Source organism: Perca flavescens, chromosome 1 (genome assembly GCF_004354835.1).
Source record: "Perca flavescens isolate YP-PL-M2 chromosome 1, PFLA_1.0, whole genome shotgun sequence".
NCBI classification, from domain to species: Eukaryota; Metazoa; Chordata; class Actinopteri; order Perciformes; family Percidae; genus Perca; species Perca flavescens.
The window spans coordinates 25467301-25490821 of NC_041331.1; the positions used below are offsets into that span (position 1 = coordinate 25467301).

General features: G+C 40.1%; 1 protein-coding gene across 5 annotated transcripts in view; it reads right to left on the reverse strand.

Annotated features, from left to right (window-relative positions):
* tcf12 (transcription factor 12) overlaps positions 1 to 23521 on the reverse strand; it is an 82512-nt gene that overhangs the window by 22685 nt on the left and 36306 nt on the right. For 3 of the 5 annotated variants that reach the window (XM_028582422.1, XM_028582432.1, XM_028582414.1), the window contains exons 6-8: positions 17564 to 17625; positions 16333 to 16465; positions 14753 to 14805 (exon numbers count right to left, since the gene is read on the reverse strand). In XM_028582422.1, the coding sequence (XP_028438223.1) occupies positions 14753 to 14805; positions 16333 to 16465; positions 17564 to 17625 (248 nt within the window). Of the gene's footprint in view, positions 1 to 1839; positions 2034 to 14752; positions 14806 to 16332; positions 16466 to 17563; positions 17626 to 18373; positions 18438 to 23521 lie in introns of those variants that run through there. The other 2 variants (XM_028582438.1, XM_028582447.1) reach the window with 2 other exon arrangements.

Below are 23521 nucleotides of genomic sequence, written 5' to 3' on the forward strand. Positions count from 1 at the left end.
ACACACACACACACACACACTCACACAGCCACCACCACCACCACCACTCTACCCCCAATCTGACTTTCTGTTGCATATACACATAAGCATGGATGCTTCAGTGCATGTGCAACACATGTAATGATTAGCTTCTGGTGTAGCTAACCTCCACAAAGCATGGTATAACCTGTTGCACTACAAAACAACAACAACAGGCACCTTAAAGAGCAGATCTTGTCTCTTTATTTTACAGTATGACATTCCACTTTTGGGGGCTAAGCTTTCTGTTTAGCAACACAAGAGGGAAAAAAAGGCTCTAACAATCACTGCAGGCCTTTCATTTCAATCTTTTCTTTTTCACTAATGGGCAACGGAAGAAAGATCAGTGAGCTGCTCCATCTGTATTGGTACAGTGCCACCAGCTCACAAGCCAATAGCCCACTGCGAATTCTCCCAGTGCTCCAGATGGTGAGCCTGCTATGCAACTCTGCATTATAAATTAATGTGGATGAAGTTGATGCAAATAATTAACGCCACCTTTCTTTTTCTCCTTGCAAGGAAAACAGAAAAAAAGAGTGACTTCAAAAGTGCTTTTGATCATTAAGTTTGCCCATTCTGTCCACATGCTATCAATTTTCACTGCATCACCAACTATAACACAAGCCTGTTAATACTTAATATGAAAAAGATCAAAGTTATCAGCGGGAACAAAGAGGAAATGCTGTAACAGGTTATAAGGAAAAGTTGAAAAACAAGCATGAGTAAGATGACCCTTTCAATACAATATCATAAAAAGCCTATCCTTTTTATTTTTCCTTCATGTACCCTTTATGTAAAAGCAAAAATAGCACATGCAATGACAGGTGGCAATCTGCCTGTGTAATTTGCTTATGGCAGGATCATCACTTAAGGATTACTGAAATGCACTACAGAGCTCATTCAGCCATTGTCAGAACTGTGTCCTTGAGAAAATTCATAAATCCACTGGATTGATTTTTACGATAACACTGACCATAGAAACAGGAGGAATTATTTCAAAAGAACACATTCTAAAAACTTTCTGCATCACACAAGCAACCTATCTTTAGATCAATAACATAAGTTTGATTCAAAACTCATCAAATAGAAGTGCAGCACGCACGCACACACGCACACACACACACACACACACACACACATAAACTACTCATACAGAGAACATTTTCAGAGTAACGAAAATCAAAGAGATCATTACAGAGAAGTTCAGAAATCACATTAGGCTCCCTGTGGTGTCAAGAATGCCAATGTGATTAAATACAGATGGAATAACAGCAACACTGGTGCTTAGAGCTCAATCTGCAAACAGGAAAGTCTAACCTCAACAGGCAGCCTTTTTCCCTTAATCATTCCCAGACTCCCACTTGTTATTATTTCAACCCAGTCTCGGAGCTGAAGCCACCAGCCAGTAAAAATAAATCCAAGGCTGCAAAAAAAACTTTTTCTGCCAAAACGTTTCATTTCTGTGTATGAGAAAAAGTTTTTAAAATGGCATAACTTTTCTTAATGTGTTGTCTAGAATATGAACTTGTTTGTACACAGCTGGGGTATAAAGCAGCATACCAAGTTTAAAGCAAAACACTCAAATTATTAAATTGTACGGTCACAGAGCTTTAACTGATGTAATGGAAATGGAGAGAGGAGCCTCAGGCATGCATTCACACACACAAGAACACAGTGCTTTTATGTTCAAATAAATGAAATACTAAAATGATAGACAGGACAGTCAGATGGACAAGCAGACTGAGACCGACAATCACACACACACACTTCTTCTAGCTCTTCTCTGTCTAATACACACACATTCCCAAAGAGACTACTCACCGATTTCCCGTTGTAGTAATACATTAAAGAGTTACTGCCCATTCCTGGGACAGGGTAGGCGCAATACATTATAGCTTTAACAGTTTAAGTGATACAGATACACTACAGCAGCACACTAGCTTTCTCTCTCATACATCCAAGCCGTTCAAAAGGGTCTAATAATTCTTCCAGTACTGGCCTCCACACAGACCCACTCAGAGGAAACTTATGCAAAGCAGGACTGTGCCATTCCACATTGTGTGAAGGGGGTGGCTGTCAGAAGGGAGTGGCTCATGTGGTACATCCCTCTCTTAAGCCTCTAAGTGCTGAGGCAAAGAGGAAAAGGACGAGGGGGAGGGGATGTGAGTGTAGAAAAGATAAAGCGAAGGGGGCGGGACAGAAAACAAATGTGTGAGCGGATTAAAAAAAAAGTAGCAGAGTAAAAAGAAATTAATTCCAAGCATAAAATATTTTGATTTTCTGCGGGAATCCCCAGCAAACTGAAACTAAAATAATTTCATTCAAAGCTGGATTTCATTAATATGTGGAATTAAAAGGCGTCCAAATGAGTGCATAAATAGTGTGAGCCTGTTCTCTTCCACACATTTTAATCCAGAGTGTCTTTGTGATGATTCAACGACTTTACAGGCAGGGGGGGTTAAATATGTCTTTTTGTAAGAACGCAAGCTTCTGGCAACACATTTAACCTGTTTTCACACATGGCTCACACACACACGCATACACACATCAGGAGTAATTAGTAAGAGAATGTGAAGGCTCAACATGTAAGGCATATATCCATGAATCCAAATCCAAAAATGAGAGGAAAAGAAAGATGAAGAAACTGTATTTATGAAATGTGAAATATGAGTTTTAGTGTTGGCAGAGTGAGACCTTTAGCTGAAGTGCCTGTAAACACAGAGTTGTAAAGCATGCAACAGCTGCAAAGGGAAGCGGGCTTGTGACGTTGGAACATGAAAATAATGCTCCATTTCCTAAACCCTGGGGGCCTCAGATCGGTGGGGTGGGGGGTTGGGGGGGGGCACAGGGGGGCAGAACATCGACAGCCATTTTACCATGGTTTACTGTCACTGCGAGCCACACAGCTCCCCATTACCTTTATCATGTACGAGGAGGGGGAGTAGGGGAGAGCAAACGAGAGGAGAAGAAAGGAGAGGAGGAGAGGATAGATACCATATTCCAGTGAGAGCCCAGTCTGTCCTGTCTGACTGGAGCCTTTCATGTCTGCCACTCGAAACTTCCTGGACTAAACACAGGCCTGTAGACTCATTGAGAACATTATTGTAATAGAGAGATGAAAGCTTCCACTTCCCGAAGAAAACTAGGCCTTTATTATGCTTTCCCTTTTAGTGCTGTTATTATTTATCCCTCTTTCTTCTCTAGGACTCTTTTAAACTCGTCCAAAACGCTGGCTCTACATGCGGTTACTGCTTTATATCTGGCGCTGTTTCAAGTTGAGGCTTTAAGGAAAATGGTCATGATAGAAGTGTTTGAAGGGGTCTAAAACAAGTCCAGACACACAGCACGGTGTTGCAAGGAAAACACATGAAAGCGGGAGAAAATAAGCATTCATTTGGGAAATGATGTACACATACTGTATCGTACCAGTTCTGGCTGACTCAGGACACTGCGGCCATTCTTTTGATACTGACTCTGCAGGAGACACAGTCTATGCCTTTCAAGTGGAGAAAATGTTTTACTGAATCAAACTGAATGATTCTCCGTGGATGATTCAGTGCTTCAGTCTAGGAGGCTTTCCGACTGTGAGGCGAGAGTTGAAGGGTGGGCGTGGAGGGAAAGGCGTGAGGCAAAGATAGTGCGTGAGGTGCAGGTGCATGCTGGTGTTGTTAAAAACAACAACAGGAAGTAAGTTATTGTAGTTTGACCCACTGATGTGGCCGGTTTACCAACACGGTCAGCAGTTGGAGCAGCAGCAGTGGCTGTGACAAAAACCCTTAGCGCCCGATAGCCACAATTTGTGTCAAGATTTGCACTCCTTAGAGTCATAACTCAGTCAACTCTGAACACAGAGACATGATACACATATTTCTAGATTCAGTGGGACTGTGACTGTAATTGTTCGTGAATGTCATTATCCCTGACGTCTATTATAAAAAAAAGAAAAACATCCATACATCTGCTTAGAAATCATAGGAAAAGACACTTCTTATAACTCAAGTACTTCTGAGAATCATCATGTTTTCAAATTTTCGTTAATATCAAAGTAATCCAGAGATAGCTGTCTGTACATCGGTGCATTGCATACAGGAACTGCTAATAGCTTATGGAGGACATAGTTGTCTCAATTTTGTCTGATGGTGGGCTCACAGGGTCAGACTTTGAAACCCCCTTGTCTAGGAGATGAAGGCTCAGCTCCACCCACCTGTTCACACTACCCTCTCTAAAGACACTCGAGTCATCACAAGGTGCTTTTATTGGGATTTGTTTGGGTGTTGAAAAACACAGAGCAAATCCACAGGCTGAGGTCACCCCCATCTCATGCATGGATTTAGGGATGATGTCATCAGACAGGAAGATTGTTTCCTGTAAGCTCTGGTTCTAATTAGAGAGGGCTGACTCGGAGAGTGAGGGGAGGAGGGGGAGGTGGTGGTGGTGGCTACATGGGGATGGAGCCCCACATCTCAAACTCCTGGCTGTATCATGAATGGAATAACTTATGGTTCCTGTAGGGTTCATCATGTTAAATTTAAGATGATTGCAAGACATTCTTAATAAACATAGAATGCAATTTAGCTCAGTAGGAATATTTTCTTTTTCGGAAGAAGGGCAAAAACCAGCATTTTGTGTAAATGTAGTCACTACTGTTTCTCTCAGAGAGCAGAAATAGAGATGTGATAGAAAGTGAAGAAAAGCACAAGGGAAACCTGTCTGACCCTGCTGACTGTCTCACACTGCATCACAGGGCATCAGAGTTTCGACTGCAGTGATGTCACAGCTGTATTCATTCTAGTCGTTGCTTTTGACTGACTGACCGACCCCTAGTTCACTGTATATAAAGGCACTCAAAGAGAATGCTGAGCTTGTTTGGATCCACATACAATAAGTGAAAAGAATAAAGCAAATTCCCCCACACACACACACACACACACACACACACACACACACACACAGAGTAAAGACATTATGCAGGAAAAAAAAGAATATTCTGAGAGTGCCCATGTTTTTAATTACACATTAAGCTTAATAACTTGTAACTTTAAGTCTTAAAAGTCATGTAAACAAGAAACACAAGTTTCCTATGTGCATGTGTTTGATTTCTTTTTTTAAGACAATGGACAAACTTTGGTACAAAATGTCCATGTTGTGGATATATTGTCATATAAATTACATTTTAGTACAGATAGCACCAACATTTTACCATTCCTGCCCACTAATTTTGCTTTGGTATATACATTGCCTGCATTTACGTTTTCAATCATACTTACAAGGCTGCAAGAAAGATATACACAAATTAATAATTGGGAACAGCGCCTTCAAACAACGGATATTAATCCTCTAAATGTCTGACGGCAGTAAACGTACAGTATGTAGCAACGCTACTAAATACATCCATTCCCCATGCTAGAGGGAAAATAAACAACTACATTTGTTGGACATCTTTGTTGGCAAAACTAAAAACCCTGTGACCTGATTCTCATTCTTTACACTAACAGATTTCTATTGTTTCACATTGCAGAATAAATGTGACAATGAAAATCAGAAGTGCCTAAGACAGATGTGAAAAGAGAGATGGAGATTCAGTAGTAGGAAAGCGAGGATGTTTTTCAGCTGATTTCAAACGATGAGAAGTGATTGTTGTGTTCTGGCATAACCAGGACGGTCACTCCATCATTGGGAGCCAGAAATGACAAGACTGAGGTCTGAGGAGCAATGACCAGGGTGATTCAAGAAAGATGACTATATCACCGTTTTGAAATTAATATGATTAAGTCATGTATTGTTCAAGCTTGACGAATTTGTCTACCACCTATTTTTTGAACAAATTCTCTCATCTTCTTTGACACTGAAACCATTACACTTTCCTATCTAGCAGAAATTACTTTCATGGTATTTTACAAAACTGTAACAACCTCTTTTCATGGCAACCTCATTCAGGCTTATCACAACTCTGACTTGTGTGAACCTATGTACTGTACTTAGGGCTGGACGATAAATTGAAAATGTATGAACATTGAAATTCTGATGCTGTTATCGATGTATTTTTCCCATGACGATAATTTAGAGAATTTTTATAAAACTAAAATGTGACTTTTTTTCATAAGACATTTTCATTTCAAGCAATGTGTGCTTTCATTTCAATTTTATACATTTTCAATAAATAGCCATAATAGTTCCCTCTTTAGGTGTTTCCTTCAATTATTTTAAAATCACAAAGATAAGCACTTTTGAATTCGAAAAATGATCTCATCTTCAACATTTGAGGCTATTTACAGTACAAACCTTGCCAATGAACTATGAGAAGAAAAAAAAAAAAAAATCAAAATCTTTTTTAATTTATCGTTTACATTTATCGTTATCGAATTAAATGTGCAATTAATTGTGATTTTGATTTAGGTCAAATCATGCAGCCCTAACTTACAGGCACAGTGGAACAAAATGCAAATGTGCACCTGGGAATATTTAAAAAATGTTTGCATCATTTACAGTGGAGGAAATAAGTATTTGACCCCTTGCTGATTTTGCAGGTTTGCCCACTTACAAAGAATGCAAAAATCTACAATTTTAATCATATGTACATTCTAACAGTGAAAGACAGAATCCCAAAGAAAATTCCAGAAAATCACATCTTATGAATTTATTAAAATTGATAACCATCTGATGAGGAAAAACAAGTATTTGACCCCCTGGACAAACAGCATGTTAATATTTTGTAGAAAAGCCATTATTGGCCAGCACAGATGTCAAACGGTTTTTATAGTTGGTGACAAGGTTTGTGCACATTTCGGCAGGGATGTTGGCCCACCTCCCCCTGCAGACAGCCTCCAAATCATTCAGGTTCCGAGGTTGTCGCCTGGCAACTCGAATTTTAAGCTCCCCCCAAAGATTTTCAATCGGATTCAGGTCTGGAGACTGGCTAGGCCACTCCAGAACCTTGATGTGCTTCTTCTTCAGCCACTCTTTTGTTGCTTTGGCGGTGTGCTTAGGGTCGTTGTCGTGCTGAAACACCCATCCTCGACCCATCTTCAGCTCTCTCACTGAGGGAAGGAGATGTCGGTCCAGAATTCCACGATACATGGCCCCGTCCATCCTCCCCTCAATACGATGGAGTTGTCCCGTCCCCTTGGCTGAAAAGCACCCCCAAAGCATGATGTTGCCACCACCATGCTAGACGGTGGGGATGGTGTTCTTTGGGTTGTACTCGGTGTTCTTTGCCCTCCAAACACGACGAGTTGAGTTGAGGCCAAAAAGTTCTATTTTGGTCTCATCTGACCACATCACCTTCTTCCAGGCCTCTTCTCAGTCGTCCAGGTGGTGAATGGCGAACTTCATGCGGGCCTGTACATGTTTCTTCTTGAGCAGGGGGACCTTGCGTGCGCTGCAGGATTTCAATCCATGACGGGCGTGGTGTGTTACCAACCGTTTCTTTTGTAACTGTGGTCCCAGCTGCCTTCAGTTGATTCATCAGTTCCCCCCTTGTGGTTTTGGGATGATTCCTCACCGTTCGCATGATCAGGGACACCCCACAAGGCAAGATCTTGTGTGGAGGCCCAGACCAAGGGAGGTTGGCGGTGGTGTGGTGCTTCTTCCATTTCCTGATAACTGCACCGACAGTTGATCTTTTCTCTCCAAGTTGCTTTCCGATTCTCTTGTAGCCCATCCCAGCCTTGTGCAGATCAACAATCTTGTCCCTGATGTCCGTAGAAAGCTCTTTGGTCTTGCCCATGATGGTGATGTTGGATGCTGGTTGTTTGGGTGTTGACAGGTGTCTTTTTATACAGGTAACGAGGTGAGGCAGGTGTATTTGATGTAGATAATTGGTTCGGATTGGGGCTGTGTCTTAAAGAAAGACTAACTGGCTTGTAGGAGCCAGAATACTTGCTGTTTGTCCAGGGGGTCAAATACTTGTTTTTCCTCATCAGATGGTTATCAATTTTAATAAATTCATATGATGTGATTTTCTGGAATTTTCTTTGGGATTCTGTCTTTCACTGTTAGAATGTACATATGATTAAAATTGTAGATTTTTGCATTCTTTGTAAGTGGGCAAACCTGCAAAATCAGCAAGGGGTCAAATACTTATTTCCTCCACTGTATTTCTGAATTATAAATACTTCCATTTTGAAGTATATCAGAGTCTGTTTTTATGAAACTAGAATCAGAACTGATCTACATGATAATGTTCTTATAGTTCACTGGTGCTGATAAACTATATATTATATTTGAAATAGCAAATGCAAAACAAGGGAAACAAACTAACGGATACATCCTGCACACTGAGCAGGATGGTCACCCACTATCACCATTACATTTAACGGGTGTGATTTACCCCTCACACACGCCATCTTCCAGGAGTTAAGACCTCAGGGACAACATGAGTCTCATGTGGTCCAATGATGTACTCGGTCGCAGCAGCCTGGCTCAGATGGCCTCTAAATTACAAACATGGACTCTACCTTAGTGATTGTTGACAGGCTGTGTTCTGAGCCTGCCAGCGATCTAAAAATCAAGGTTTGCATTAATGCTGTAAACTCACGCAAGCCCTGCATAAATAATTTACAACAGGCCAGAACGTAAGTAATTACTTTAATCTGTGCATTATTTTCGTACTCTTTGTCCTTTTAACTCCTTGTTCTCCTCGCAGATGAAAGGGGTCAGGCCTCTGGCTTGTTTGCCTGTTCCATTATCTGCAGCCTCTAATGTCAGTGGTGAATTTCAGCAACGCAAACAAAGATAAACACAAAGGCCAGGGTCCCAGAGGTGGCCAAGACTGTTCAGCATCATCTCTGTCAAACCAAGGGTGTCTATCTAATCAGCCATCTGATGAGGTCATCTCTGGGGAGCGTACTAACTGGGGTCAGGTCGGAGCCTAAAATATTGTACTACACAGTGAAGTCCCATTCACCTGTGTTTCTACTGCAAAACTAGCCCACACAGAACAGAACATTTTGGATAAATAACCTATTCAAAAATATATAGTTCACCCACAACACTGAAATTCCAAAGACGCCTAAAATAAATTCCAAATAACTTATAACAGCATTACACAAGGTAAATCCATCCTTAATGAATAAAAAAATCAAATGTACTTAGGTCTGCATAACAGCCACCATGTACAAGCGCTGCACTATGCGAAAGCTTATGTACACTATCTAGAACCGAAACACAGAGCAATATGGGTAAGTTTTCACTTGATGACAGGAAGCACAGCACTCACTTACAGGTCTGGTGTGGTGTGTCATCTTGCACTGGGCAGGCAGCATATACTTGGCTTGTCTGAGCTTGTTTGCTGCCTATGGTTTTATATGGGTGGGCTCGATGAGAGGAGCGAGACTCAACCACGCGGTTTCTGTGTGGACCAAAGAACCAAACCAATGATCTAAAGGCAGGTGAAAGCTGCTTAGAACTGCAGAAATGACTGGTTTGTTTCTGTAAGTGTGGCATGTAGTTATTTGTTTCGATGTTAATATCAGGTCACTCTGGCACTGACACAGGCAGGCAAGCTAACACAAAAATGTCATTGTACAAAGATCATTCTTCTCATCTTCAATTTTCTAATTTCATTTAAGTGACTTGCAGTTTTCTCTGCATATTTACATTAAATTAAGCACTAGTGAATAATGTCAATGTTAATGTTTAATAAAACAGGTCCTCCGTACTTAGATTAGTATGCTAGAAAATGCTTCGTCTTTGCATCAGGTGAAATTATTTACAGAATAATCTATATTTAAATTAAAATTAAAAAATTGATTTTTAAAAAAATGTATTTAGCGTATCACAACCTGTGCTGCAACTATTGTAGTAATTTTTTACACATTTGTTCAACGTCTAACAAAGATATGTCAAACACCAAAAAAGTAATGTAATTTCTTACATTATTTAAATAAAACCGCTGATATATAAACATAGTTGAGTTTACCAGGCACTTATAATGACATAACCAGAGTAATTGTAGTTTCCATAAGGGACCGTTCGGTATTTATGGAATGGACCACCGGAGGAAAATAGGGGAGGGTCATGTCTTTTTATTCTTTGTTGAGGGGAGGGTCATCCAAAAAAATTTAGTCTGGGGGGTGGGGTGGTCACCCAATTTTTGTATTCATAGAAACAGCAAAATTTCAAAGTGGCTTGTTTGGTGCATATTTTGTAGCCCTCAGTTTCGGCCCTCTTTTGCTACCAGATGGGTCTGACCCATGACTTTGCTGTGGGGCAGGGGGAGCACTGCTCCCCTGGTGGCTGAAACAGGTAATTGATTGTTTAAAAAATGACTGGAATTATTACGTCTGGCATGACCAGATATTTTATAAATATCTTAAATAACACAAAACAACTAAATGGTGGTACATCTGATGTCATATATTGCTTTTGTAAAAAAAAATATTTTCTGGCTGACGATGGGAGCAGCAGGACGCAAAAAACGAAAATGACTGTTGCTAGTCTTGACATCTTACCGTGCCAAGGCTGCAATAAAGGTTTCCTAAATGCCACATTTGATGTCGGCTTACTAATTGATTGCGGGTTTTGTGTAGATTTTGACTTTTATACGTTTATTCCACTTTGTTTAAACGGCGAAGTGGAGGAAGCCTAGTGACGAGTCCATAGCAACCAGTTTATGTGTTGAATGTTACCCAGTGTCCTTTGCTGGATGGTCTCAATGTTTTATTGTTTTATTTCATGTGAATACTAGTTTACTAGAGGTGTAACTTAGTATTTGAAGTAATGCAGTAATGCAGGAAGTGTGCATTTAGTTTCCATGCTTATTGTGTTTCCACAACAACGTTAGTGAGTAAATCTACTGAAATGGCCACCACACCATAACAGAGGAGTGTGAAGCGTCCGATGAGAAAGCAGAGGTTTAGTCACGTATGTCATATTATTGGCGAGGGGAGGGTCATGTCTATTTTGACTAAATGTCCCAAAACTCCTCCGGTGGCTCCTTAAATAAATAACGAACAGTCCCTAAGCATAAAAACTGTGAACAATCATTCTCCTGGCATGACTAATGACATACTGAACAGAACATACACTGCCGTTTCAAAACAGTTTGGAAAGTTTGACCTCCTTGAAGGCACAAAAGTGCCTAATGTTTTCCTTGCCTAACCTGCCTTGCTTCATCACACTTGTGTTAGGAATTGGCTGCACTGTGAAACAATGACACTGGACTGGGGTACACGGCTCTGCAGAGTGACTCATTAACAATTATAAATACACTTCAATCAGTGGACTTTGCACGAGGTAATGTGAATTGCATCCATGTACACATTTTTTTTTTTTGAAAATTATAAAGGCCTGGAGTGATCCTGGATGTTTACATAGGGCTTTACTGATGCATTTCATCCACAGTTTATTCACCAAGTCCTATTACTACGCCCTGGCATGCTGTGGTTCAAAGGAAACAAACAAAAAGAAGCTGCTTTCTCAGCAGCAGGAATATTAGGTTACTGTTGTAGTACAATATTATGATAGATAGATAGATAGATAGATATAGAGAGAGAGAGAGAGAGAGAGAGAGAGAGAGAGAGAGAGAGAGAGAGAGAGAGAGAGAGAGAGAGTATATCTTTTGAATGTCATGCACCAGACAGCATTGCAAGGAACATCTCTTGGTCTTAAGATTAAGAGCCTAGAGCAGAATCCCTTTCGTACAGCTCACACAGTACAGATCTCTGAGAAACAAGGGTGTCTGAGTGATCTGTCAAAAGCAAATGTCAATCTATTTTGTCATCCACACTCAGGGTTCTCGCTTGAAAAAGTCCCTGAGGGGAGCTGAATCTCAGCCCACCACTTTCTTTCTCTCATCCTGCAGCCATATCGTAACCAAAGCAAGGGAGGAAGTGTCACATCAAGCTGCCTTCTGACAAGGGTGTGTGCGTGTGTGTGTGTGTGGGACACTATCTACACAAACAAACTGACTCATGCACACGCACACACACACACACACACACACACACACACACACACACACCATGCCCTTACAGCTTCCCATAAATATCCTAGATGCAACTTTCCCCCACAAGCCACAAAACCCTCTCTCTCTCTCTCTCTCTCTCTCTCTCTCTCTCTCTCTCTCTCTCTCTCTCTCCATCTTCAGTCAGGTGCCCACGCAGCTGGCCATCAGCATCCCTTAGCGTATCAGCCTGTCCAATGACAACATGCTCTGTCCTTTGCTCTCAGCACTCAGATTATACAGTCAAATAATGCAGGCAGCCAATTATAGCCAAGGTGTCTACTGTAACAAAAATAAAAGCTTTCATGCCATAGCACTTTAAAGATGTTCTTCTGTTACACAAGTCGGTAAGTGATATTCCAAATTTGTTAGCAAAGTTTTTTAATTACTGTTCCACTCGTTCATTTGGCAAGGCTGAAAAAAACTAGGTTAAACAATCCTTAGAATTATGGCAAAAAATAAGAATTTCTAAGGCTGCATCACACAATTACAACCACATCTGCAGTATCCCATGTCTGCAAGCACACATCCAGCAGACCACAGAGGAAGGTATGTGTGTGGCTGAGGGAGGAGGGTGTCTGTATATAAGATGAAGAAACATTTAAATGTTTGCAATCAGCCAGCTGGCCTGTCTAGATAGCCTTCGCATCCTGGTGCACTGCAGTGTCAAAGCCTAAATGCACAGAGGATGTGCTGCTCCTGTAAATATTTTGATTCAGCTCCATCATGTAGTGTACACACACACACACACACACACATCATGCTTGGGCTTGCAACTTACATTGCCAATCTGATTTAAAACTCTGAAATGTATTTTTAGAATACAAGCTGGAGGCAAAAGGGGATTTCAGAATGAAATAAATAAATAAGAAAATTCCCAGCAGTAGACATAATGATAGGATGCACTGTGTTGATTTTTTTTATAAATCAAGCAGCTATTAAGGTCTCTGGTGAGGCTCTCACACTTGCTTACACAGGCAAAAGCTTTCAGTGGCATCTGCAGCTGCATTCAGGGTTTACAGGTAGGCTGCAGGCTCTTCACACAGCTGCCTCTGGCAGAGTAGCTCTGACTCCAGGTGTGCCTTCCCCTCGACACTTCTTTTACATCACCCTCACTGCTTCCAGTGCCTGTGCCAGCAGCACAAACATGGATCTTGGCTGATAGCCATCCTTAGACATACAGCAACCTGCAACAGTCACTTTACATATTTTTAAGAGCCACAAGTAGCTCTTTACACCATCGTATAGGTCATGCCACCCTACCTCACCTATTCCTCTAATACCAATATCCTAACATGTCCTGAAAGCTGCCAGACAACATCCTACTCAAACATTTTCCACGTATACCACCTAACAAAAAAAACGGCTTTATGTTTTCCTTTCTCTGTCAGCAGGTTATAAGACACCTATAGCCCTTTATTCAACACTACCATCTTTATTCTTTCAAATGGGATCAAAGAATAACTGGGATAATTCCTTTGAGCTCCAGGCTTTATCTTCTGAGAAGCGCTGAGTGACAAGAAGAAGCTGTATTTTATCCCATGCTCTGTCACTGTTTTTCCCCATATAGCATTGTACTGCTTGATTGTATTCTTATGAGTCACAGAACCGCACCTGCACCCATGTGTTAAAAAAAAAAACAGCATCCATTTACACAACAAAGAAATGTAACCCGCGAGGCAACCATTCTTTTACCTCCCTTACTCCGTCTCCTTACAAATATATCACTTACTTAAGAGGAAGGCAGCACACGCTCCTGCTGCCGTCAGAGAGACTGCTTCTCTCCCTCATGCTCTGACAAACTTCTTTTCAAATACAAATCCAGAAACAAAACACATGCCAGCCTTTTATGTTGAGCAGCCTGTTCCATATTTGATTTCAGAGTAACAGGAACAGAGATGACGATTATCAAAGCTCTGAAAGGCAAATCCAGTCTCAGACTCCCTCACCAAAAAAAAAAATCTGAAAAGAAAACCCTTTTCATTGTTTAAGGAAATAAAAGAGTGGGCTTTTGGTAAACCAGTTGCTTCTTATTAAAAAGAAAAGAAAAAAAAAAGAATTTTAAGCAAGGCTTAATAAAACCTGCTAATCCACCAGGGTTTTAACAATGAACATCTGACTTACTGATTTATGCATATTAATGAACTCCAACACCCCCTGTCTAAGCGAATGCAAGCTGAGCTCCACACTTCTCTGCATCCTAATGGTTCCTGCTCCACCGGGATCATTACCAATAGAAATTTCAGATATTCTGTGCTATTAATCTCTGTCTGTCCTCCTGTTCGGCTACGTAATGACTAATTAAACATCAAAAGAGCAGAGCTGGGGATCCGCTCTGACAGCCTCTCTTTCTCCCAGGAGAGGCTGTGAGGAGGCTAGACTGTGACAGGGTAGCACTGAAAATCAATCACCTCAAAGTGCACGCACACACATTCATGCATGTACGTACGCACACACACACACACACACACACACACACACACACACACACACACACACACACCATGAAAAATGTGCCCTACAGAGACATGTACATATTAATATGAAACAACAAACGTAAAAAGTCAGAACTTAAATTAACAGGCATCACTGGTGTCACTGAGCTACAAAAAGCAACTGAATTCCCATCCAAGAAGTGTGTTAGTGATGTCAAGAGCGCTCTTTGTGTGCATGTTGTAAGAGGGAGGGTGTGAGGGTATGTGTGTGTGTGTGTGTGTGTGTGTGTGTGTCTGCATAAGTAAGCTCACTGTGAAATCTATTTATATGAGAGGTAGATGATCTTCCACTCACAGATGAAGGCAGGCCAGGAGGGACCTTGCGAACCTTTTTTGTTTGTAGAGGATCTGTGGAGAGATGAAAGCACATCTAGTCATTCACAGGCAAAAAAAAAAGAAGAGGTAACTATGAATCTGCTGTAAACTAAGACTCAACAAGAGACAAGACAACAAAATCTACTCTGTGGTATTGTTCTGTATAAAGTAAAGTATTACTTGTGATTAAATCGTGAATTTCACATAAACAACCTTTAAAAATTACAACTTCAGATACATACAAATTACATTTTCATTCTGTAATGGAGTGATGGAGTGCTGACATGTGTCTTTATTTACACACTTTCACTTCTCCATCTAGTCTAATTCCACTTTGATTATACAGTACTTGTTTTTCACTGCATTTACACTGTGCCATGTTGAACCGGGGCTAATGCCGTTGACCTACAATTTAATAGTTTTGATTGAGAGTAGGGCCAGTGACTATCTCGACCCCAAACCAGGTTGTGTGTCGGTATTGGTCAAAAAAAAAAAAATAGCAGTGCACTAAAGAGGATTAGCCTTTTGAAAAACTTGTTTGCTGGGTTTTTCCTGCATGCAGAGTTTAGGGTGTGTAAGAAAAAAAATAATCAGTCAAGCTGGCTATGCTTTATGAGGATACAAATCATAGTTGAATTATAGTTGTGTTTAGTGGAAGAGCACTGTGACAGCTTAGTTATGCAAAAATAGAAAAGGATACTGTTGTACGTGCAGAAAGCAGCACTGTATGACGGTGGTCAGAAAGCAACAAGAGTGCAGCAATAAGTTAATATCAGTTTGATATCAGTTTGACCATGAGAATAAGTTACTCCTCAACCTGTGACAGGCAACAGTGGCGCATTGTTCTCTCTGACCATCAGCATAGTTAAAGTCTGCCTAAGAACTGATGAAGAGGGCGTGTGCCAAAAGACTGGGACCAGTCTGTGCACCAACCAGGGGAGGCTAAGTCTAAACCACGGTACTCCTCCAACTTTTAATAATCAAATCAAAATGCTCTTAGAGACTGATATATGAATTCATGTATAAGCCAGAAAATTCAGTCTGATGAGAGAAGCCTGTGTGCCTGCTCAACTCGGACCCGTGTACACGTTTATGCTCTTATGATTTTACTTAAATAAATACTTGATAAACTTTTAAGTCGTCTTCTTGCCTACTTAGTGGATTTTGAAACGCACAGGTGCCAGCTTTACCAAAAACCTGACCGTGTTTGTGTTAATCAAGGCTGCTTCAAGAGGCCTGTGTTAAATGCATCCCTGCCAAGTAAACTCACTCCACAGTGGCACTAGGTAAAAAGACAATGTAGCAAGAGTATCCACTTGCTAACAAAAAGAATGAGATAATATATTAATGTCCTTTTTCATTAATATAAAAAAGGATACCTTTCATAGTTTTTTGGAGTTTAAACCTTGAGTGACTGTGTCACCAGTACAACTTCAGTTGGATTTTGTTTATCGCAAGGTTCTGATTCTGATTTCATAAGCTACATTTGTGTCTGAAGAGAAAACTATAAAATATGATTTTCAGGGCATTTCTTCTTTCAATCATTGAGATGGCACTGACCGATGGACGGAGGATCTTGTAGAGGACGTCTTCTAGGATTGGCTGCGGTGAAGGAGTAGAAAGGAGCAGCTGACTTCCCCGATGGAGTCACTGGACTCGGACTCACCAACCCGACGTCCGACCTTACAGAAGACTGAAAGAGAAAACCAACACACAAATGCTTAAAATGAAAGGATAATATTAGCTTTCATTGTCAGAAGTGTGTTTACTTCATCTGTTTATGGTAAAAAAAAAAATAACAATCTTGTACTCAACCACCAATAACTACATTTTTAAAGTACTTTTTTAGTGTACTTGCCCTAAATAATACAACAGTAAAAAGCATGCAAGCACTGACATAGTGTTTACTGTAAATATCAAATATCATAATATCAAGATCATTATAAAGATGAAATAAAAAATTCTTTTTACTATATCACATTGCATATTAGGTGATATGTGACCTGTTGTTTATTCTGTGTCAAAGGACAGACTGAGGCAACCTTTGAAAGTGCACCACATCATCCTACCACCAATATCTATTTAACCTCTACAACCCCAACAAACTGGGCTAAGAGGCCTATTAGTTTGGTCTAACAAGTGTAATAGGCTGCAGACCTAAAAATGTAGGTCATGAAAAACTGTTAGAGGTGATGTAAGACAAATGAAATGTCAAGAATAAATAAAGCAGGTTCTGTAAAATGACAATGTGTCACTGGTGCCACAGCATTCACATGACACAACAGACGCACTTTTGCTGTTGCCTTTGTTCAATCATTTTGAACACTGGCTCTGACCTCTTTTACACAATTGTAGCTATTCAGGAAGGAACCACTAAGGACATATGCAAATTTGAATGCTTGTGACTCTTTTTGTGAATACGTTTGATTAACGCAAGAACGAGAGAATCAAACTCTTGCAGCTTAAAAACTTTGTCATTAGTTATAGCAGTCTATCTATCTGGAACAAAAGGTGAACAAATGGAGGGGGGTACCTTCAGTTGCAGTTTACTGGTCGTACTAAAAACAAAAGAGCTACATGTTGGCTCTAGATCTAAAAAGACCCAACATCTGAGATGGTACCCAGCTACAGACTCTTTTTGATAAATTTTTGCATAAATAGGACTACCAATATATAACAATTTATCATGTGTTGCTTGATTTGTTTTCAGGTCAATCAGTTTTATGATATTGGGGAATACAGAAGCTGATTTATGGCTTAAAATTTGCATATAGCTCTGCTTTCAACTCACCTGGCCGCTAGATGCTCCAGGATTCCTCCCATAGCCAGGAAATGGAGCCCTCTCCGATTTACCTGTATAAACACACAAAAGACAATAATAACAAATTTTATATTGTATGATAGTTGAGCACACACCTGGATGAACACAGAATAATAGATTACATACACTGTTTTGATTATTTTGTTCTGCAGTGCTTCTTGCAATATGAACACTTAATTTGCTTTTTTATTGATAATGACTGGTATGTAATTTAGAGCCCTATGATTTTCGTGATGCGGAAAAACGGAATTCTCTTATACATGCGGAATCGCACGGAATTTGCATATATTTTGTTGACATATTAAATAAACAATTTTTTTTTAACTTCCTTCTCATTTTTCAGTTTAAAACAAGCATAGAAAGCGGTAGAAAGGTCTCTACCTAGCTAAACTGTGGCCAAACGGCATTGTTAAACATGTTGCCTAGTAACCGTACGTCCTCACGTTCACCTTGTGAGTTTGTTGTGTGGGGGAAAAAAATGTCGAAGCGAGTGGCTCCTGAGATAGCGTGGCGAAAAAAAATAAGCTAAATATCGGGCTGAACAATACACCAATGACTACTATGAGTCTGGACAACAAGTGTTTTGTAAATGTTGTCAACATACTGCTGACTGGACCCGCAAAGACACATGTAACGACCATTTAAAATCAAAAGTTCATCTCAAGAACAAAGCTAAATCCACAGCAGGCAAATCCCTCCAGGTTACGACTAAATCAACAGATGCAACAAGGCGTGAGTTTGTTGAAGATTTTGTTGCAATGTCTGCTGAAGCTGACGTACCGCGAAAATGAAGAGGATACGTCCGTTTCTTGTTAAACATTGCAAGCAGGGAGGCGAACTCCCAGAAAACGACAGCAGCCTCAGGCAGATCCATGTTGAAGTTAAAAAGTTAAAACCAATAAACAATGTACTTGCTAGATCTAATCAAATAACTACACGGATTAGCATTGGTCTGGCTCACACCGTCTGTAGCTTCAAAAAAATTGATCAGGTCATGTCTGACATTTAGCATATGAAGAAGACTCATTGTCCCCACAGGAAAGGTAATTATTGTTTCTGGTTTTGGGGAGCCACTCCCTGCAGGGCCAGACGTGATTAGACAGAATCGGCACTACCATGTGAAACGACCTTTGTCTGTGACCTGGGGTAAACCTAAAATCAGAGGTGTGTCTTTAATCAGAGACCCACAATTCCACAGGAATATAATTCGGAAACTGAGGTGATGTCGGCACTTCAATTTGTGACCCCGCAAGAGGAAGCAATTGGAGTCCGCTGTTTACAGTGTATTTGTTTGTCATGTCACATGACTGTTCTTCTGTAACTCCGCAAGGAGAAGCATGAGATCAGTCCGCTGTCAGCTGCAGTGTTTTAGTGTTTTATGTTTGATTGTGTTTTGTCTTGTCGTTTTCATGCAGTTTCATTAAACCTTTTGCTTAACTTTCAATTCGACCACAGCCTCTCCTTCCTCCTCCAGAAATCGAAGAACACGTCTTTTAGAAAATTCTTAACACCCACCTGCCGCGGGTCTTTGACCAGCACATGCAAAAAGTGCTGCAAAAAGAGATCCGTGGAAAGAAAATCTTCGTTGTTGTCGACGAAACCTCTGACAACCGAGATCGCAGTATCCTCAACATTGTTATAGGTGAGCATCCATTTAGCTTGTATTTAGGTAATTTTGAATGTGCTTTGCTGAATATATTAACAGTTTAAATAAAAAAGCTGAATTGTGAGCTTGTGTCACCGAGTTTTTAAAGGTCAATACTGCTTAGAAGTGAAAAGAAAACAAGCAAATCCCCAAAATCCGAAAGGGCTAAAAATAAATCTGAAAACACAGAATTTGAAAAAAGATAAAACGGATTTCATAGAGCCCTAGTAATTGTGCCTATGGGGCTGGAGGGTTTTTTCTACACTACTAAAACACCATTGGAATATCTAAGAGGTGTTGTTCCTTTTACTGTGAGCAGGTGAGTTGTGTTTGTTTTCTTTGGATATCATCTGATGCTGGATGGAAGCAAAGAGACTCCCACACGTCTTGTAACAGTGTACCATGTCCTACTATCCAACAAACATACGGTGGCTTAGCTGGACCTTAGGTTGGATCTCAAGAAAAACCAAAACCTGCACTTGTGTAAAACAGTGTTATGTGTCACAAAGTTAGGTAACTATCTAAAATAAATATGAATTACTGATAGTGTTAATTGTCAGGGAGTCCTTCTATCAGTGTCACGTTCCGTGTGCACACCTCAAAGGAAGGCTCACAAGCAGCCATCAGGAGAAAAAAAACTTACAGCACACAACACACATGAATCATACACATCACAATATCCAAACTCAGCAGTTTTACTCCCCTGGAAAAACAAACAAACAAACAAATGAGAGCTTCTTGGGGAGAATGATGAATAACTTTAACAGCGTCGTACATTATTTTTGTCACACTTCCAAATATTACAAGCACAGACACAAGCGTTGGAACTAAATTCAGTTTACTCTGGGGAAAAGGTAAATATTTCTTTGCGAGTTAAAAACTTGCATAGCCTGGATCTTTTGTTACACCTTGGCTGATCTGAACGTTGCGTTCACAAGCGCAGGTGAACAGAAGCAGATCTAAGAGAATTCACTTGTGCTTATCTGCGCAGTCCTGCAGGAGACAGTTGTTCTGCATCTGTGCAGGCTGCGTCTAGAGACGAAGGAAGCTGAGGAAATCAGGGAAGATGGTTAAACTGGCAAAGCTGCTTCTCTTCTAACAATAATGTGAGACAGTTCTGAGCCATCGCTCTTGCAAAAGGAAATAGGATTAAGTTGTCAGTTACCACCAACGTTCACTATCGTGGCAGCATGAAGAAACATCTCCTTTGACGGAGAATTTGAATTTCTTTTTATTTTCTGTCTCAAATCTAAAGGTGGTTTAGTGGAATTTATTTTCATTCCAAAAATGTCTTCTGAGGAATAAGAGAGTTAAATATTCATTGGCAGCATGTGTTCTGTCACACACACTGTGTCTGATGTGAATAATTGATGGTCACTGTTGTAGTTTCAGGGCCCACCGGGACAGACAGGTGTGTTTGTGAAAACAATGTCTCAGTCCACGCTATGAGACTGAGAAGCACAGACTGTGGAACCTGCCAAAAGAAAGTCTACTAAGATGCTCAATCAACAGTGAAGCCTTAACTTTGAATACACCAGAATACACAGTAAGGAAGCACTTAGCAAATTACCTTGCATAAACATTAACTTCCTTTGTAAACAATGAGATACTTCTACTTTCTTGCCAATGCATCTACAAAGACACTACCTGTCGCAATAGGAAAACACATGTATATATAATTTTTCACTTACTGCAGCCATCATGTCTGCTTATTTTATGCAACATAAAAAAAAATAGTTCTTAACACTGTGTAACACAAAACTACATACAAGTTAACAATGTATCAATTTAACTTGCCTCTTTTATAAACACAGCGTTAAGTGTAGGCATCATTGTGCAAATAGATGCCAAGCTTTGATTTAGTCTACTACATGCCATCCTTTCTGTCTCCCATCCTGCAAAAATCTCTCCAAAAACATAACAGACTTGAAATGTAATAAAACAATATTGTTTTTCTTTTCTTTTTTAAATTGACTGAGCCATGTTCTTCTACTGGGAATTGGTCTGGATTTGATAAATCTGAGAGAGCATGTAAAATTTGACAGACAGAATTGGTTCAGGAGGAAGAAATGCACATTTTTAAATTATAATTGTGAAGCACTAAAGCCACTATTGTGCATGCAGTGTATTTAGAGGAATAGATCAACACCACTGTATTACTACAATTTGAAAGTGTCTGTCTTTCAACATGACACAGAGCCTGCGATTTAGCATTGAAAGGCTCCCCATCCTCCTTAGGACTGGAAAGGAGGATGCTCTATTTTATTATGCGCTATTTGAGGCACCAATTTTATGTCCAATGTCTATCAAAGATAATTAGTCACTTGTATTTAGTTTGAAATATGGTAAGGTCAAATTCAGTTTTACTTATGATCTAGATTTGTTTTGTAGATTAGAAGAAGATGAAACAATAACCAAGTTCATAACATGAGCAGCATACATGATCAGAAATCACAGGGCAAAGTCTGTCAAAAATGCTATCACCTGTCACTGCAAACAGCACCAAAACATTTCTGACAAACTGAAGCCAGCTGAAGCACTTGTGTGACAACTAGACATGACCCCCTCCGTCCCCCACCTCCAATGACCTGAATCAGCCAGCAAGAAGAGAAGGATGCTGCAGTGCTCAGGGGACTGGCAGCCACATGGCAGCGTACTGTGGGGATTAACTTCAGTAGCGTGTGCAGAGGTCATGGATAAACAGGTCTCTTAGTTTGTTTGGACCACGTGCCAAACTCAAGGCCCGCCGGCCAAATCCGCCCCTCGCAGATTTTGATGCGGCCCGCAATTCAATATAGGTTCACAATCAAAAACAAAAACCTAGTTTTTGTCGCTTTTTCCAAAGTTGTTTTTGCTTTTTTCAACTTTTTTTGGCGCTTTTTTCTATGATGGCTGAGGACTTTTTTAGGGCATCAAGTCAATCAAACTGTAAATGAGAAAGCTATACGAGACGTGCAATAACACAGTCAAAGATATTTAACTTTTTCTCTTAAATAAAAGCATGTCTATAAACTATACAGTACATGTCTGGCCCTTGATGTGATTCTCATTTTCCAGTGTGGCCCTTAGTGAAATTGAGTTTGACACTACTGGTTTAGACTGTCCTGCTGAAGATGTAGCAGCTCTGATCTGAGATCTGATCATGTATCTCATCTCTGTCCTCAGCAGTGCAAGAGCGGTAACTTGTCACCTCCATCTTATTCTCCTGCTGGAAACAACGAGTAGGTATTTTTCCTTCTTTAGTAGATAAAACAGATATTAAAGAAACAATCTGACAAGAGTCACTTTTCAAGCTAATCCCTTATGTCCTTCTGACAGTTTAAATCCCTGTGTAGCCTCTTAAACTCTACAATAAAGCAACGACCCGAGAACATCTGCTTATAAAAGGCTCAGTAAACTAAGACTATGTGGCTGAATTGCTTTTCAAATTTCAGGAGAATGCATATTTATGATGCTGAAGTTAAGTAGAACAAAGTGATATATCAAGTGGAACATATTGCTGGGTTGGCCAGTTCTAAAGCCAGGAGCCTAAATTAGCTGAATAAAATATACCCTTATCATGCAGTGACACAATCTCCTGTCTGACGCACATAGACTGTAACTCATTTAGAGGAAAATAGGTCACTGTAAGAATCTGTATTTCCCAATAAAAAAACAAAACTCAAAACAAATTGTTAAATCATAAAGTTCCATAACTGAAGTATTTAAGTTTGAAACACTATCTTATAAATCAAAGACTATTCCAACTGTGATGGAAGGAGAAACAAATAAAAGCAGAATTCATTTTATAAGTTACTGGCTTGTTGTTATCAATGCTTTGCTTTGTTTTGTTTTCCCTCCTCTGAGCTCGTGTGATCACAGCCTTACAACAAGAGTGACACTTTTATTGTTATTATTATTTCTTGAGTAGACCCATTTGTTCTGAGCAGGGCTACGAAGGCCTACTAATGAGTCCAAAGTGCAGTGATTGATAGGAACACAAGAATGATTATCTGCCTTAAAAAAGCAAAGCATGCAAAATATACAAAATGCAAAAAATGAGTAAATGAATTACTGCACCATCAGTCATATCAATTTAAGTATGCAGACTGCCATCACACAGTATATTCCCAATGCAATGAAAAATCTATCTAATGAGGGGAAAAATCCATTAATTCTGATTAAAATATTCTATGAAGCTGCTTATGAGCATATCGCTCAGACGTGTGAAGGTGTAACTATCACCCCATTCCCACCAGGTAGCAAAATCCGATCTGATCCCTCTCAGGACGCATTGAGATCCG